The following is a 15,841-nucleotide window of genomic DNA, read 5'->3' as shown; positions in this document are numbered from 1 at the left end:
CATGCCCAGCACACGGGACAAATGCCGTCTTATCATCCATTTGAATAAATACTTGACTGGAGCCCCCCCAGCTCCACCAGGAACGTAGGACAGAAACCATGGCCCTTCTGTTGGTGAGTGACTACCCGGGACCCATGACAGGGTCTGAATATGCACAGGTGTCGAGGACACACATGGCGAACGAGGGAGGAGTGAGTGAGTGAACAAACGTGCACTGTCCCTCTAAGTCTCTCCTTTCCCCTCCCCCTCCTCTGATGAAAGCTCCCCTTCTCCCTGCCCACCCCCCTCAGATCCTGATCGGCCATCCTGGACCCCAGCACGCAGGGGGTTAACACCTGACTCCTGCCAGCCCCCAAAACTCTGGCCAGAGACAAGCTTTTCCAGTCTCTGGCTCCACGGGGCAGGCTAGGAGCAGGATGGGAAGGGACCCCTCGGCCAAAACCATCAAGCCTGCTTCCTTTCTCCAGTCTCTACCCCCTCCCTCCCACTGCACGGGGTGAGACGGGCTGTCTGTGTCCCTGGACTCCAAACCCCGGCGCTCCCCAGGCTGTAGCCCAGACCCCTGTCTTCAGTCCCTAGAGTCCCCAGGGGTAGAACCACAGCACTCCCACCCCCCTGTCCCCCCAGTCCTGGCCGGACTTGAAGCCAGGCGAAGGCCCAGGAACCAAGCACCTGCCAGGGAAGGCTTGGCTCCGGCTGCATCGGCAACTGTTTTCCAGAGGCTCGGCCCAGCCAGGAGGGACCCGACCGCCAAGCTGGGGAAGCCCAGGTGCCCAGGCGCTGGCTGCGGTAGCTTCTAGGGCCGGCTGCCATCCGGGGAGGACAAGAGCCGCAGCAAGGTCTCAGAGGAGGGGGCTGGGTGGACAAACGGCCCAACAGGCAGCACCACAGCTGTGCGTGCACATGCATGCACATAAGGGTGTGTGTGTGTGTGTTTGCGTGTGCCAACACACTCGTAAGTATCTGTTGGGTTACAGTTATGAGGGGGGATTTAGAATGACTCTTCACTTTCCAAACTGTCTACGATCCTGTGTAACTTGACATCAAACGTCTTTTCCCCACAAGTAATTCATGTCTATTGTAGGAAGATTTGGAAAACACAGAGAAGCACCCAGAATAAAATCCAAGTTCTCAGGAATCCCAACACTAACACGGAGAGGCATTTTCTTCCCCTCTCAGAAATATTCGTGTGTGTGCGTAATTTTTAAAAATTAAGTTGGATTATAATAAACATCTTCTTTTTCAGCCTGATTTTTAACAGTATAGGGTAAACCAGCAACAGAGGAGACATAGCCCCTAGCACCACCCTGGGCCCGGGAGGGCCTCTCAGGCCACTCCCCCACCCCATCACACACGCGTGCGCACACACACACACACACACACACACGCACACCCCAACATCATCCTTGCAACTCCAAGCAGGAAGAATCAGTCAGTGCCAGGCCAGAGAGGAAAATGGAGGCCCCAGGAAAACCAGCTCCAGATGTGCACTGGGCTTACATCTGGGCGGCCCCATGGCTTGGGGACCTGGTGAGGCCTGCCAGGGTGGGTCTGGTGAAGGGGCACTGGGTCCCCACTCTGGCCCCAAGCCTGGTCTCTCCTGCACACCCTCTGGGAGCTTGGGTGTGACCCCCACAACAGGCGTGAGGGAGGAGGGGGGCAGCTGAAATCTCGAACCGTAACAGGAGTTCTTCAGAGGGGACACAGGTAGGGGGAGGGCCAGGACAGGACGAGAAAGATTTCAGAGAACTCCCTGCTGATGAGTTAGGGGACACCCAGCGGACTCTTCCACACCCGTGCCTACTTCCAACCCTGACTGCCCAGGACCTCGGTGCTGGGGACACGAGAGGGGACAGCTGGGAGAGGCATCCAGTGCTCCACCACAGAACCAGCTGGAGGGCAGGCTATCTCCCGGCTGCCCCACCCAGTCCCGTTTGCAGTGGTCTGTCCTCGGCCCTCGCTGGCCACGTCCCACTGCCATCGCTGGCCTGGAGCGTCTGGAGGGTCCTCAGCCTGGGCTGCCCCCAGGAGGAGAGTCTCTGTTGGAGGCAATCGGCTGGTGCTGGTGGTACTTACAAAGAAGAGCAAGTTGAAGAGGAAGAGAAAGTATTTGGTGACTTTGATACAGGCTGACCCCATCCTGCTGGTCCTGGAGCTCCCTGGGGAGGAGAGAGAAGGCAGGTAGGTCAGGGCCAGGCTGGGCCAGGCGGAAAGGGAACAATGCTGACCGCTTTCAGTGACCCAGCGGCCCCCAAATCATCCCAGCTCATCCTCATGGCAATCCCAGAGGGAGGAACTAACACGAGGTCTTGTTTCATGGTACCCGGAGGCCCAGAGAGGTTCGATGACTGGCCCAAAGCCACACAGCCAGGAAGTGCGGGCCTACAGGCCAGCTCGGTTGCTTGATGTTTGACAGTTAGTCTGGGTTGGCCACTCAACTGGGCAGGGCCTGGAGGGAAGTCACGTAGGACCCTCTTGGGCTTTGGAAATGCCCACGTGGATGCTGGTCAAAGGGAGGAGGCAAGGAAGTTGGCAGGTGGTTGCTGGAGACTCAGAGGTGAGACCGTAGCTTATGGCACAGATCTGCAGCCCCGTCTGGGGCCAGGGGGCTGCTGGGAGAGAAGGAGAGTTCTGGCTTCTTAGAAAATGGACCGAGTGCGCCCTCCACCTTTTCCTCAAAGAGAGAACAAATACGCGTGGTAGAATATCCAACGAATACAGAATAACACAAAGGGAACAACAACTTTTATCTTACCCCAGAGGTAAAAACTGGCATCATTTTAGGAGCTATACTTCCAGCATGTGTGTTTAACAGATGGTTTTAAGCAAAACCGGGCTCATACTGTATAGAGTGGTTTGTAACCCGCCTTTTTCATCCTACAATATACTATCTCTGCATGCTGATAAAATGTTCTAAGACACAACTTTACATGTTGTGTAGGATTCCATACTGCGGATCATTTGACACTCTGGAGGGCGAGATTCCTCCAGAAAACTCATGTATAGGCAGCATTTTGCAAATAATTTCCGGAGGTTTATAGGCCCCACAAAGCTCGCTCAGGAACCCCCAAGGATCCTAGGGTTAAAGTCCCGGATACAGATATATCACAAAGCATGTAACCAATACTCTATGATTAGACCCATGGTTGTTCCCAATTTCTCACTGTTTTCCTGGGCAATACACTCGTGCTTCTGAAACACAAACCATGCTTGAGCACACTGGCTGTATCTCCCCACACTGATGGACCTCAGGCCGGAAGAGGGAAGCTGGAAGCTGGCTGCCCTCGCCCCCTCCCTGAAGCCATACAATCCAGGAATGACAACAGCCCAGCTCTTGGGCTCCGTGGGGCGAAAGGAGCCAGGGCCGGGCAGCTGGGGCCGGGACAGCTGCATGGGGCAGCTGCATGGGCAGAGCTGGGCTTGGGGGTGGGGAAGCAGGCACTGGGCCCAGTGCTGTTCCCACTGCCCTGTGGACGGGAGGTGGAGGGGCAGGCCACAGAGCAGAGGGGAGGAGGGCCAAGGGGTGGGCTTTACCCCTTCCTCCTCTTGCAAGGGTAAAAGGCAGCCCTAAGCCTTGTGAATACATCCTGTCCCTATGGAGGTCCCCTCTGCCTTTTCTGCATGTAACGATCTTCTATCCTTGCCAGTGGGAGGTCCGCTTTCACTTTCTGCACCTCCGGTAATGGGGGAGAGGGCTTAAGGGGGAGGGCCCACCACCTCCCAAGGGACCCAGTTCAGTTTTCTCACGTCTCAGTTAGAGAACATTTTCTTTAGCTGCCTTTCTGCGCGTCGCATTTGGGCACACCATGAAGCAAAGCCGTCCAAAGAAGGAAAAGGCTATCTGAGTGGTAATGAGCGCCCTGTTACAAGTGGCATGGAAGCAAAGCCTGAACAAAGGCTTGCGGGGATTCAAGTGCAACGTGAGGAGAGGGGCCTGAACGGCTCTTCCAGTCTACCAGGGTCCAAGGCTGGGGTCTGAGAAACGCAGGGACAACAACAGGGAGTTCGGAGCCAGGGAAACCCCCGGCCATAGCAACTCCACCCGGGGCCTATCCCAGATCCGGAGCGGGGAGAACAGGGGCTCCCTGTGTCAGGAGGTCTAGAGATCTGAGATCTTGAACCGAGGCCTGGCCTGAGGGAGACCTGCAGGGGACGGTCCCCATGAAGGAGCGTGACTGTCCTCTTCTCCCCCCTCCAGCACAGAAGACCACAGGTTCTTCATGAACTTGCGCGGAACAAGAAACAGCAGAGGAAAGAGTCTCTCATGGAGGGGAAGGGGGCGTGTTTCTCATGCTTGCCTGGCTAGGTCTCCTCCCTGTAAGGGACGCGGGACGCCCCGAGGGGCTGACCCAGGCTGAGCCCCAAGCAGTCTACAGACAGGTCACGATTCACTCAAAGAGCCTCGCGGAGCTCTGGCAGCGGCCAAGGGCCCGAGCAGCGCGCGCTGGGATCTTGTGCAATTGGAGAAACACGCAAACGGTCTTTGGCAACCGTTGTCTGTCTGTTTCTAGGCAGTACGGGAAGGGAGTTTCTACACATTCCACTTCCACATCCTCTGCTCAGGCTGGGGCGCCAGGGCAGCCTCACAGGGTTGTGGGTGCTCAGGAAAGAAAGGGCAGTTGGCGGACAAGAGTAAATTCTGGGCCCGCTGAGTGAGAAAGAGTGGCCGCCAGTGAGTGGCACCGACTTCAGGAGGCCACCCGCGTCTCACGCGCCCAGAAAGGGAGGGAGGTGTTCCTATCCCCGGAGGCCGTGGCTCAGAGAGGTGAAGTAACTCATCCAAGACGCACAGCGCCCAAGCAGGGGTGGGCTCCAGAGCCCAAGACCCTTCCCCTGTGAAGTGCGTCCTGTCTGAGTGGCCTCGACTACATAAAGGGATCTCTGGGGACAGCTGGGATTCCCAAGCGGGCAAGAAGGAGACAGAACCTGCTAAACTGGTATTCACGGATGCTCCAGACTCTGAGCAACCTCACTGGTCTCGGGCACTCACATGAATTGTACTAGACATTGGGCAAAGCCCTTCCGTGTCCTATAAGCAAAGAAAGGCACAGAAGGGTGAAGGAGCTTGTCCCCAGTCACTGGTATGTTGACCAGCAAGGGCAGAATTCAGGCCACCTAACCCCTTAGGCCACCCCATCTTCTCCGGGAGGCAGCTGGGGCGGGGGGTGGGGCTCAGATGTTAGAACAGGAGCCAGCAGCCCCATGACTGGCAGGCAGTTTGGCCAATCCGGGAAGCCCCAGAGGCTCCCTGGGGATCTCCTGAGGGAGGAGAAGGTGCCCTGAACCAGTGGCACACTGGCCAACATCCAAGGGTGCAAAGTCTCTCTTCCCTGTAAGGTACAGACATTTCCCCCTCAAAGCGACACGGAGAAGATGGGTAGCCCCAAGAAGGTCTGGGAGTCACAGCCCAGGCTGAGAACGTGCCCAGGTGGCTCTGCGACGGGGTGTGGCAGCAACATCAGGGAGCTCCCAGAGTTGCTCAGATACTGGCTCTGCCAACACGTGGCCACAGGGAAGGGACTTCTAGGTCCTCGTTCTCCTCACCTACAGGGTGAGGGGCCTGACTGAACCCACTGCTGTAAACGGATAGGTCAGTACCTCGTACGGCCAGGGCTCCCTGGGCCTGTGTCGATCGGTACTTGTGGAAGAGGTGAGGGTTTCATTTGCAGATGAAGTTGAAGAGAATGTTATGCTTCCTTGTGTATACTTTCCGTAAACACTGGAGGGTCTGCCCACGCCTCCCGGCAAGCGTGTACGGACGGCCGACGACACAAGGGAATGACACGAATGCGCGTTTTATTGGAAAATTCCAGAGCAGTCTCCGACAGCTGTCTGGGCAGTAGGTAGGAGGGACTGTTTTATGTTATACTTCATAGCAGGTAAATTGACCATTTCTACGCAACCACAATTTAAATTGACCAAATACACCATTTTACGCCAAACCGATTTGTACTGTGAGATTACTGGGCTGATATTTTACCAACGCCTACTCATCCTTCCAGACTGACTTCAGAAATCACCTCCAGGAAGACGCCTCTACTCCAGCCTGCCTTGTCTCTACCACCGTAGTCACCTCGTCCCTGTCAACACGGATTGCTGGTTAGCCACGCCCCCTCTCCGCTTCCTTCCAATAGCTTCGGATACTGGATTCGTTGTTCCAAGAACAGGTTCCGGCGTTAGAGGGCCTGCCTGGGTTTGAATGTAATTCTCTCATCTCCCAGCTGTGTGACCTTGAACAGCTGACTTAACCTCTCTGAGCGTCACCTTACTCATTTTTGAAAGGAGGAAAATGAAACCCATTTGGAAGCTTTGTCCGGAGATTAAATTAGATAATGTGGATAAAATGCCTGGCATATGGTAGGCTTTCAATAAATGGAGGTTACCACGAGAATTCATGACGCTGTATGGTAATTGTCTACTTCATCGTCCATCTCCCCTGTGAACCGTGATACTTTGAGGGGAAAGACTATGTATTATTTATGAGAACAAAGTAGGCTCCCAGCAAATGTTGCAGAATCAAAGATGGAGTGGGTGGCTGGACAGAGCCACGGATGGGGGTTGGCGGTGGGAGGGTGCGGGGATAACTGGCGGGCTGGATGGATGGAAGGATGATGGACAGATGGATGGAGGGATGGGTGGAGGGGAGAATGGAGGGATGGTGAAGTGAGGAGGGACTTCCCCATAAAACACCTGGACTTTCAAGCGCTCAGCCACCTGAAAGGGGTCTGATACCCACGGCCCCTGAGTCAGCGGGGACTGTTGTTAGGCCTCCTCTGTCCTCATCCAAGGGGTGGGGTGGGGGTTTTGTGGGGCGAGCTCCCTGAGCCAGCTCTGGGTGCCAGGACCCACTGCCAAGGCTCCTTCACTTTCCCCGAAGCCCCCTGGGTACAGGAAGCAGGACTGGGAAAGAGCTGGTGTCTTCGTGAGCACCGCTGTCCGTGTGGGGCATCTGAGAATTTGCTCTCGTAGGGTAGGAGGCTCTGTCTGTTCCCCACCTGAGGACGGGGAGGGGGGGGGCAGGGGCCCTCCAGCCTGACCCTGGAACACGCATGTCCCCAAACGGCCTCGTGGAAAAAGTTACGTGATGGAGCGGCACCTGTAGGCCCAGAGTGGGGAGGTGCGGGTTCGGTGCCCACTCTGGTGGGACACGGGGTACTGGACCCAGCGCGGTGACCGCCCTCCCTGGGCCCGCCTCCTCACCTGTGCGATGCCGGGCTGGAACCAGATCAGCGTTTCCTGGAGTGGCGCCTCACAATGAGTCCTCGAAGACGCGCTGTTAAGAACAGAAGGTTTGCTGTCACCGAGTCTATAAAGTGCCACTTCTTCTCCCCGAGAGCCACCACACATTAGGCTGTTAACATCCTCAAGATCACCGAGGCAAACACTGCTGAACTGAAACCACTTTTCACTTAATAGCCCTCAAGGCCACACGGAGCACGTCTTAGGAAATGCCAGACCAGAGGCGCCTACTCAGGGGCCGGCGCTAAGGATTCTAAGTGCTGCAGGGTTCGGGGGCCAGGGATGGGGTGGGGATGGCCTTTCCACCCAACAGCTGTCCCAGGCCAAACACCTAAAAGCCACACCCACCCACACTCCCTCTCCCTCCTCCCCCTCATCCCGCAGCCTGAAGGTGTCTCCTCTAGTCCCACACCTCACCCAGCCCAAATCTCACCTCCTGCCTGGACCAGTGCAGCTCCCTGCTGGTCACAGGCTCCACTCCTGTCCTCCCCCATCCCTCATCCACGCTGCAGGAAGGGGTTTGAAAACGGTAAACCAGGCCTTGTCACTCCCCTGCCTGCAGCCCTGTAACCTTGACGTAGCCAACATGTCCCCTATAAAATCCAGCCTCTTAGGCAGCAGGCGGGGCCCCGTCTGGTTTGCCCTGCCCCTCCCCTGTCCTCAGCACCGCACGCCTTGGCCCTCCCCATACACGCGCTCATTCCTAAGGCCACTCTTTTCTGTGACTTGGTACACTAGGTCCTTGCCTGCTTCAGAGCCTTTGTCCTGGTCGTTCCCCCAAAGCTCCCGGCTGGTTCCTCCACTTCCTATAGGTCAAGTTCCCTCCTCCCTGAGGCCTTCCCGGAACACCTCATCTGCACAGCAGAATCCAAACATGCCAACATCCAGCCCCCGTCCCTGCCCCAACCAAGTTGCCCAAATCTCAGGTTCGGGTGAGGGGGTCTCGCCTGCTGACTGTAAGGAACAGCACCCTGGACACTGGGGCCTATCACATGGCCTGCTCACCGCAGTTAGCTTATTGGTTCACTTAGTGCGTTTAGAGCCCCCATTAGAGCGCGGCTCCTTCAGGGGAGGGCTGTGTCTGTCTCGCTCACCCCGCTCGGTATGTATTTGCGGGAAGAAGGAAGGGGAAGGGGGTGTCTGGGGAGCTCAGGAAAGATTTCTCAGAGGAGATGAGACAAACCAACTTTGATCCTGCACCTGGAGGTTTCTGGTCCTTAAGAATGACGTTGTTGGTTTATGGGAAGGGGAGGCTGTTTACTCCCAAGAATGGATTTTAATCTCCTCTAGGTCAGAAAAGCTGGGAGCCCTATCCCTAGACGCAGATGGGCAGGCGCGTGCTTTCCCTGGGTCACTCACCCTGGAAAGCCAAGAGGTTCGTACTTCGCCCATCTCCCAACTGGCTTAGGGCAGTGGTCCCCAATCTCGGCTGTGCGTAGAATCACCCTGGAAGCTGTACAGCTTGCTCGTGCCTCCCCCCCCACCCCCGAGATCCTGATTAAATTGGTCTGGGTTACAGTCCAGACTACAAGGTCTTTTAAGTTTCCAGGGGATGTTAATGTGTTGAGACCCACTTCCATCGGCCTGATCCCCAGCGTGGCCTGGTCCCTCTGCTCCCAGTGCGACGCAGGCAGGCCTGCGGGCCCTGGGGCAGCAGGGCCTGGCCGGGGAGAATCTCACACGAAGCTCCCTGTACCTCTGCTCCTCTTGCTAGAGGCTCACGCCACCCCTCCCCCACACGACACCGGGGTCATTTATCCCAGGAGGAATATCTGTTCTGCAGAAGATCTTCCAGATCCCCGCATTTCCCAGAGGGGATGGAGACAGCAAGAGCTCACAAGTCACACAGCAAGATCAGGGCTGACACACAGGGAGGACTTGGACATCCCCAGGCCACCTGCTGCCTGTCCTGGGTCCCCGGGCCTTCTGCATAGACAGGTATAGGACAGTCACACGGCAGCCCTTCGTTCCCACCCCCGAGCGGCCTCATATGCCTCAGCTCAGCCACATCGCCTTGGGAAACACTACAGAGCTGCCTCTGTCAGCAGATGGGCATAGTAAACGTACCCGCCCCACACAGGTATGAAGACGAACCACAATCAGGTTCATGCATAGTAGGGCTCAGTCTGTGCTGGGCACCCTGGCCATCCCTCCCGCCCTCCCTGACTGAAGATACCAAATCTGCGCATCGCAGCCAGCTATGTGCCCTTGAGCAATCACTTCACCACGATGCCTCAGCTTTCCCACTTGTAAAATGGACTGACTAATGGATTATGGCAAGGCTTCCAGGAGCTAATATCTGTAAAGTGCCTGGGCCCCAGGAAGTGTCAAATAAATGCTATCCAATTACAACAATGATGATTACTACCCAGAGTCGTTGATTTCCTGACCAACAGTCCAAAGCGCTCTCGCCGGGGGTCGGTGGGGGGGGTGCAAGGGGGCTGGATCCAGCCTCCAAATGTATGCCTGGCCTGGGGGCCTCCGTGCCAGAGGGTGACCGCTGCTGCTCCTGGCAAGAGGGTAGGGGTTAAACAGGGCAGGGCAGGGCTGGGCCGGCCAAGGAACAGGGCCTCTGACCTGAGCACGGGCGGTGCCTCTGTCTCTGAGCCTCTGGCAGTGTCTCAGAGGCCTGAGGCCTGGAGGTCCAGCCAGTTTGGTGAGTTGACAACTGATCTCACCTGATCTCACCAGGAACTCAGAGAAAGCCTGGCCTGGCGGGTTCGTTTCTGGAAACCGGCCTACCCTGCGGGCTCTCCACCTGCAAGCTAGTCCTCAGCCACTCAGCTCCCCAGTTCTCTGGACTTTGTCCTGGTCATCCACGAAAAGAGGCTGGTCACAGGTGGCTGTGTTTGTTTTCATGCGGGGCAGGTGATGTGTTTCCTGAAACCTCGGCTGGCTCCGGGGGCTGGCTTTTTGACCTCTGCACGATCTTATTTTTCATTCCCCAATCTTCCCTTTTGTTGTTGTTGTTGTTGTTAAAAGAGAAAAGAAAAAGTATAATAGGCCGTTTCTCTGGGCAACAGGAAAATCACAAGGCCATAGAACGTGATTAGGCTCATGTTTCCTTTAAGACCTGAGTCTGAATCCCAGCTCTGCTTCCAACTAGCTGTGTGACCTTGAGCAAGGGGATTGCAGAACCTCTCCGAGCCTTCCCATCTCATCTCTAACACGGGGGTACGAATGCCACCACCTCCGCCATCCCGGGTCAGAAGACACTCAGATCAGACCCTCCCAGGAATCACAGGATCTTAGAGCCCCAGGCCCTCCTGTTTGTCTTACAGATACAGAACCCGCTTCTGCCGCACCATCCCATGAGCCCAGGTGACGGGTCCTCTCCTAAGGACCTTAACACCTGGAGCTGGGACTGACTCCTGGCATTTGGGGGAAGAAGGCCAGGGGCACCCCAGGAACGCAGGCAGCCACCACGCCCGGCCGGCCTGTGGCACAGGAGTAACAGCACCTTATAGTTTGTATCATACCATTCCCACTGTCTCTTATTTAATCTCTGCAACGAACCCCACAGAGATACTGTCATACCCATTTAATAGATAAGGAAACTGAGTCTCAGGCGTTCAGTGACCCGCCCAAGGCCACACAAGTAAGTGGCTAAGCTCCCTCCTCCTCACCTGCTGCCGAAGTGAATGAAGTAGATGGTGGAGCCAGCTCAGCCCACCCTTCCGCACCCCTGCCTGCCTGCCCCTCATCCCGCCACGGCTCCAAGGCTGCTTCTTGGCTTCCTGTCAGGAAGGAAAAGATCAGCCCCACCAATCCTAGCCAGAGTGTTCTTTCAGCGTGGCTGATGAGGCTGACAGATGCGGCCCTTCCTACGAGGCTCTGCTCTGAAACCCAAGCAATGAGACCGGCAGGCCATTAGCATGAGGAGGACAAGGCCACTTTACAGACGGTATGACACCAAGAAGCGAAGCGCAGACACCTTGAGCCTTCCAGCCTCCCCACCTGGCACCGTGCAGCCAAAGGCTCAAACTGAGGCTGAACCATAGCCTCTGACCTCTCCCTCTCCATGGCTCCCTTTCTGGACTGTTTTTGGCCTTCTTAGCAGGCTACTTGGGCCCCATGCAGACCCTGCCCCCTCCCAATGCTGGTCCTAGGGCTTATATATTTTGACTCGCAGTGCCAGAAGGATGCCTTTGACATCACCTACTTTGTCCCCATTTCTCAGATGAAGAGACCAAGGCCCAGAGAGGACTATGAATCCCCACCCTTCTGGGGAATGTGTGTGCTCAGTATGTATGGTGGGGGAAGGGAGGGGATTGGTTAGAGCCATCTCCTTCCCAACCTGTTTCACATAATGATACATGTAGAGAAGTATCTGTTTGGTCCCTGGGGTGGATAGAGAGGAATGCTCCTGGTCTGAGTTGACCAGCCCAGGGCTCTGTCCCCATGGGCTGAGAAGATAACCAACCATCTGAACACATTGGGGACATTCACCACATCGGCTGGGAAGCCCTAACTTGGAGGAATATTTAGAACTCTCTGAGAGGCTATCCAGGAGCCTCAGATTCGAGGGCCCCTAACAGGAAGACCCGGATGGGCCCTCAGAATTTAGCCACCTTCCGAGGACCCCTCCCCTTCCCCGTGGCGGAGGACAGAACAATGAACCAGGTCATAGTATGGCCTTTGAATTGAGAGAGACCTAAATTCCAATCCCACTTCACAGAGCTGTGTGACTTTTGGCAAGTTGCCTACCCACCTTGAGCCTCAGTGTCCTCATCTGTAAAATGGGGCTATCAAGCCTTGGCCGGGGAAATGGTGGGATCAGCTTGCCAAACGCTCGGATGCAAGCACACAGAGACCGGGGGCTGTGGGAAGAGTCAGGCGAAATGACTCCCCTCCTCACACGGCAGGAGGAGGGTGTGCACGAAGACTGTCCCTTGAGACGTAGGACACACACGGCTTCCCGCAAACTGCCCCAGGAAGGTTCCTGTCCCCGCGAACCTGAAACAGACATCGGGCAGAGGGAAGACCGATGGATGGCATGAGCGTTTACAGAAGCATCTCCGAGGGAGCGGTGCTTCGCTAACCTCAGCCAATCAACCCCATGCCGCTCGGTGAGGCGGAAAGCGTGGCTTCGTCATCCTGGGTTATCAGCGGGGGCCCAGGAAGGTGGTGGCCCTTGCCCTTGTCACATGAGCTTTGTGTTCCAGACCCCCTAACCCTGGAGTCCAGGGTCCTGCCTACTTTGTGGCCCGAGGGGCGGCCCTCCCGGGGGCTCCCAAGTGGCCGTCTCCGCTCAGAGTTTGCGTCCTGCACCGAGCCCACTGCAGGTCACTGAATCTCCAACTCCAGGCAGGCCCTGAGCCAGACACGGGGAGGAAGGAGGAGACGCCCCTGCCCTCAGGGAGTGCCCCGTTTGGCGGATGTGAACGGGAGCAATCACACACCAACATCATCTTTTTTTTTTTTTAATTTTTTTTTTCAACGTTTTTTTATTTTTATTTTTGGGACAGAGAGAGACAGAGCATGAACGGGGGAGGGGCAGAGAGAGAGGGAGACACAGAATCGGAAACAGGCTCCAGGCTCTGAGCCATCAGCCCAGAGCCTGACGCGGGGCTCGAACTCACGGACCGCGAGATCGTGACCTGGCTGAAGTCAGACGGTTAACCGACTGCGCCACCCAAGCGCCCCACCGACATCATCTTAAAGCGGCACCCAGCCAATACTAACCAAAGATAACATTTTTGCAGTTACCTGTCACCAGCAGTCATGCCAAGTGCTCCACATGGCTCAGTTCACCCTGGCGATGACCCGACGAGGTGGCTTCTGCTTTTACCTCCGTTTTATGGAGGGAGAAACTGAGGCTCGGGGTGGGATAGGGACTTGCCCAAGGTGACACAGACCGTAAAGCTGGGAGTTGAACCCCACCAGTCCGACCCTTTGCTGTCATCTACACTGCCTGCAGAAACAAAGTTACAAACGATAGCCAACGAAAATAGTTTCACCAAGGCCTAACCCAAGTTCACTGGGTTTTACGGTCTGGCCTCCCAACCAACTGAAGACATTCTGGAACCACACTCGAGAGCCAGGGACCAGCTCGCACACCCATCACAGAGCCTGGAGGCAGGCGGTTAGCAAAGGGTTAACCTCTGCGTCAGGGCTGGGGTTCCTAAGACTCTGAGGCTGGGTGCTAAGTGTGCCCTAGGGAGGCAATTAGGGAGAAGGAAGGGACCCCACATGGCATCAGGCAGGCTCTTTGGTCACAGCATCCTGTCCCTAGGCACTGGGTTCAGGAAGAAAGAAAAAAGGCAGCAGAGATTCTACCTCCTCCAGGCAGCCTTCCCAGAACATTCTCCTGCACAGACTCTTTCAGGGGCTGTCTGGCAGCCCTAATTATCTCAGCATGAGGAGTTAGGGTGGGCATCAGACAGCCATGGGGTCAAACCCTAGCTCTGTCTACTCCTAACTGCCACTAAACTTTTCTGAGCCTCAGTTCCCTCATCTGTAAAATGGCCTAATACCTCCCACCTCCCAAGGCTACAGTTCTCAGCGCCTCTAGGCCTGAGAAGCATTCTGGCTCCAGGGATATTTGATGGGAAGAGCCAGGGACAGACACGGGGGCGGGGTGAATGAGACGCAGTCCAGGAAAAGTGCTGCGCACACGGGTACGGGGACTGTCTCTCTCATGGGTCCCTGGGGGGAGACACAGAAAAGATGGGGCCAAGGGTGGAGCGCAGGAGCAGGTCTCGAACCCCAAGAGCTCTGGGGGGATGGGGGTCTTCCTGGCTGGGACCCAACTAAAGTGGCTCAGGCCAGGAGAGAAGGGAAGAGCGGGGCTCTCTGCCTTTTCCTTCAGTCCTTCCCCTCCCCTGCCTCTTCTCCTGTGTATCTGTCCCTATTTCCCCCCGTGGCTTCCTCTGAGCTTCGCCCTGGCCCCTGTCTCTCCCTGTGTCCAAGACCAGCTCTCAAGCCTCCTTCTCGTGCATCCTTCCTCCTTAGAGCCTCTGACGTCCGGAATGTCCAGGGCAACCTCACCAGCGTACAGGCCCCCGGCTCCAGCCTAGCCAGCCTTCCCCATAGGAGGTCCCAGCTCCAGCAAGGAGCGGCCTGGGGAAATCCGTTTCCACAGTCAGCTGTAGGCATCCGGGACCTCCGAGCCTGGGATGAAGGGCTGTACCTCCCATGTGGTGGGTGGAACCCAAGCCCCAGGTTCCCGGGCAGGGTGGTGGCCGTTTAGGCAGCCCAGACACCCGACAGCCGGGGCACAGCCTGTTATGGCTCTATTCCCAGGGACAGAGAGCCCCAGGCCTGGGCAGAGCCAGCCAGGGTGGCTTTGGGTCTCGGTACCTCCAGAGACCTTCTGGCTTCAGAGGTACTTGGTGGGTAGGCAGAGGTAGACTGGTGGGGGGTGTTGCTGGGCGGGACAGGGGAGAGGTAAGGAAAGAGAGACAGAGAATGACAGGGAGAGAGGGAGGGACACAGATCCTAGGTGAAGGGAGCCTTCTGTGCATCCAGGACTCCAGCCCTCTCTGGTCTGCACAGGAAGTCCCCAGGGAAGCCTAAGGCAAAACCCGGCCAGGAATGAAGGCCCTGCTTACCCAAGCAGGATCCCACCCCAGCTCGGCCTCCCCCTACCCACTCCCCACCATCTCCTCTAGCCAACAGCCCGCCTCCCCTGTGGCCTCCCTGAGACTGGCGCCCTCCAGTTCTTACCCGCACTGTCCTTCCCCCACCGGCCATGAACAATGGCCCATCCTCTCCCCAGAACATTCTCCTCAGCCTTGGCCTCCCCCAGATTCTGGGAGCACCAGGCAGAGCCATGGCCGGAAACTGCCCCCTCTGAGATTCCCCTTCTGAGAAGTCTGGGTCTGTATCACCAGAGGGGATACTAGAGGCACTCACAGACCCCGAAGATTGCTGAAGCAGGCAGAGGACATGACCTCAGCCTGCAGTGGCTAAGCCAAAATGAGCACCCAGGTCCCAAACAGCCCCACGGAGTTCCCCAACTTGAGCCCTCAGGGCCCTGGGGAAGGGGAAGAAGAAAGGAACAGAGCCCAACCTGGGCTACCCTCTACCTTCTAATCACAGCTCTTCCCTAAACTTTAGTTTCCTTATCTGTGCAGTGGGGTAGGCCCTATGCCGGCTCCCGGATTCCTGGGGCAGGCATCTAGGACCCTTCACCCTGGAGACCTCCACCTCCTCTCAACCGGGTTCCCCATTCCCGGTGGGCATGTCTCTGCAAGGCAAAATGTAGCCAAGACTGCGAACACCGTGGATGGGGGAACGGGGCTGGGTGGAGAGGTCGTGAGTCCCAGCAGCGGGCCTGGGCAAGCCCCCTTCCTTCTCTAGGATAATAACAGTTCATTCCTGCCTTACAGGGAGGTGGGGGGTTTGAGGAATAAAAATGCTCTCGCACAATAAAGGGAAGCGTGTGATTACTGTCACCGTGAGAAGGTCCCATATGCAGACAGACAGGCGTGGAAAGGAAAGCTGTGTAGCAGTATAGAAAGGGGACCTGTGTCCCCAGTGGGCCCCAGGGCCAGGCTTGGCATTCCAAGAATTGTGAGCATAGGGACCTGTTGGCAGCGGGGCGGGGGGGGGGGGGGGTGCGGGCACCACCTCGGTCTCAGACAGTCAGGTGGGGCCT

At 56.8% G+C, this 15,841-nt stretch overlaps 1 protein-coding gene across 4 annotated transcripts in view; it reads right to left on the bottom strand.

The window, feature by feature from the left end:
- Positions 1 to 15,841, bottom strand: part of CD82 (CD82 molecule) — a 48,944-nt gene that overhangs the window by 20,546 nt on the left and 12,557 nt on the right. Inside the window, exons 1-3 of one of the 4 annotated variants that reach the window (XM_043581015.1) lie at positions 11,951 to 11,975; positions 7,201 to 7,273; positions 2,077 to 2,159 (exon numbers count right to left, since the gene is read on the bottom strand). In XM_043581015.1, coding sequence (XP_043436950.1) covers positions 2,077 to 2,139 — 63 coding nt within the window. In that variant the 5' untranslated portion in view covers positions 2,140 to 2,159; positions 7,201 to 7,273; positions 11,951 to 11,975. Of the gene's footprint in view, positions 1 to 2,076; positions 2,160 to 7,200; positions 7,274 to 9,917; positions 9,942 to 11,950; positions 11,976 to 15,841 lie in introns of those variants that run through there. The other 3 variants (XM_043581014.1, XM_043581013.1, XM_043581016.1) reach the window with 3 other exon arrangements.

Source organism: Prionailurus bengalensis, chromosome D1, assembly GCF_016509475.1.
Source record: "Prionailurus bengalensis isolate Pbe53 chromosome D1, Fcat_Pben_1.1_paternal_pri, whole genome shotgun sequence".
Taxonomy (NCBI): Eukaryota; Metazoa; Chordata; class Mammalia; order Carnivora; family Felidae; genus Prionailurus; species Prionailurus bengalensis.
This window is presented reverse-complemented; position numbering and strand designations above follow the sequence as displayed.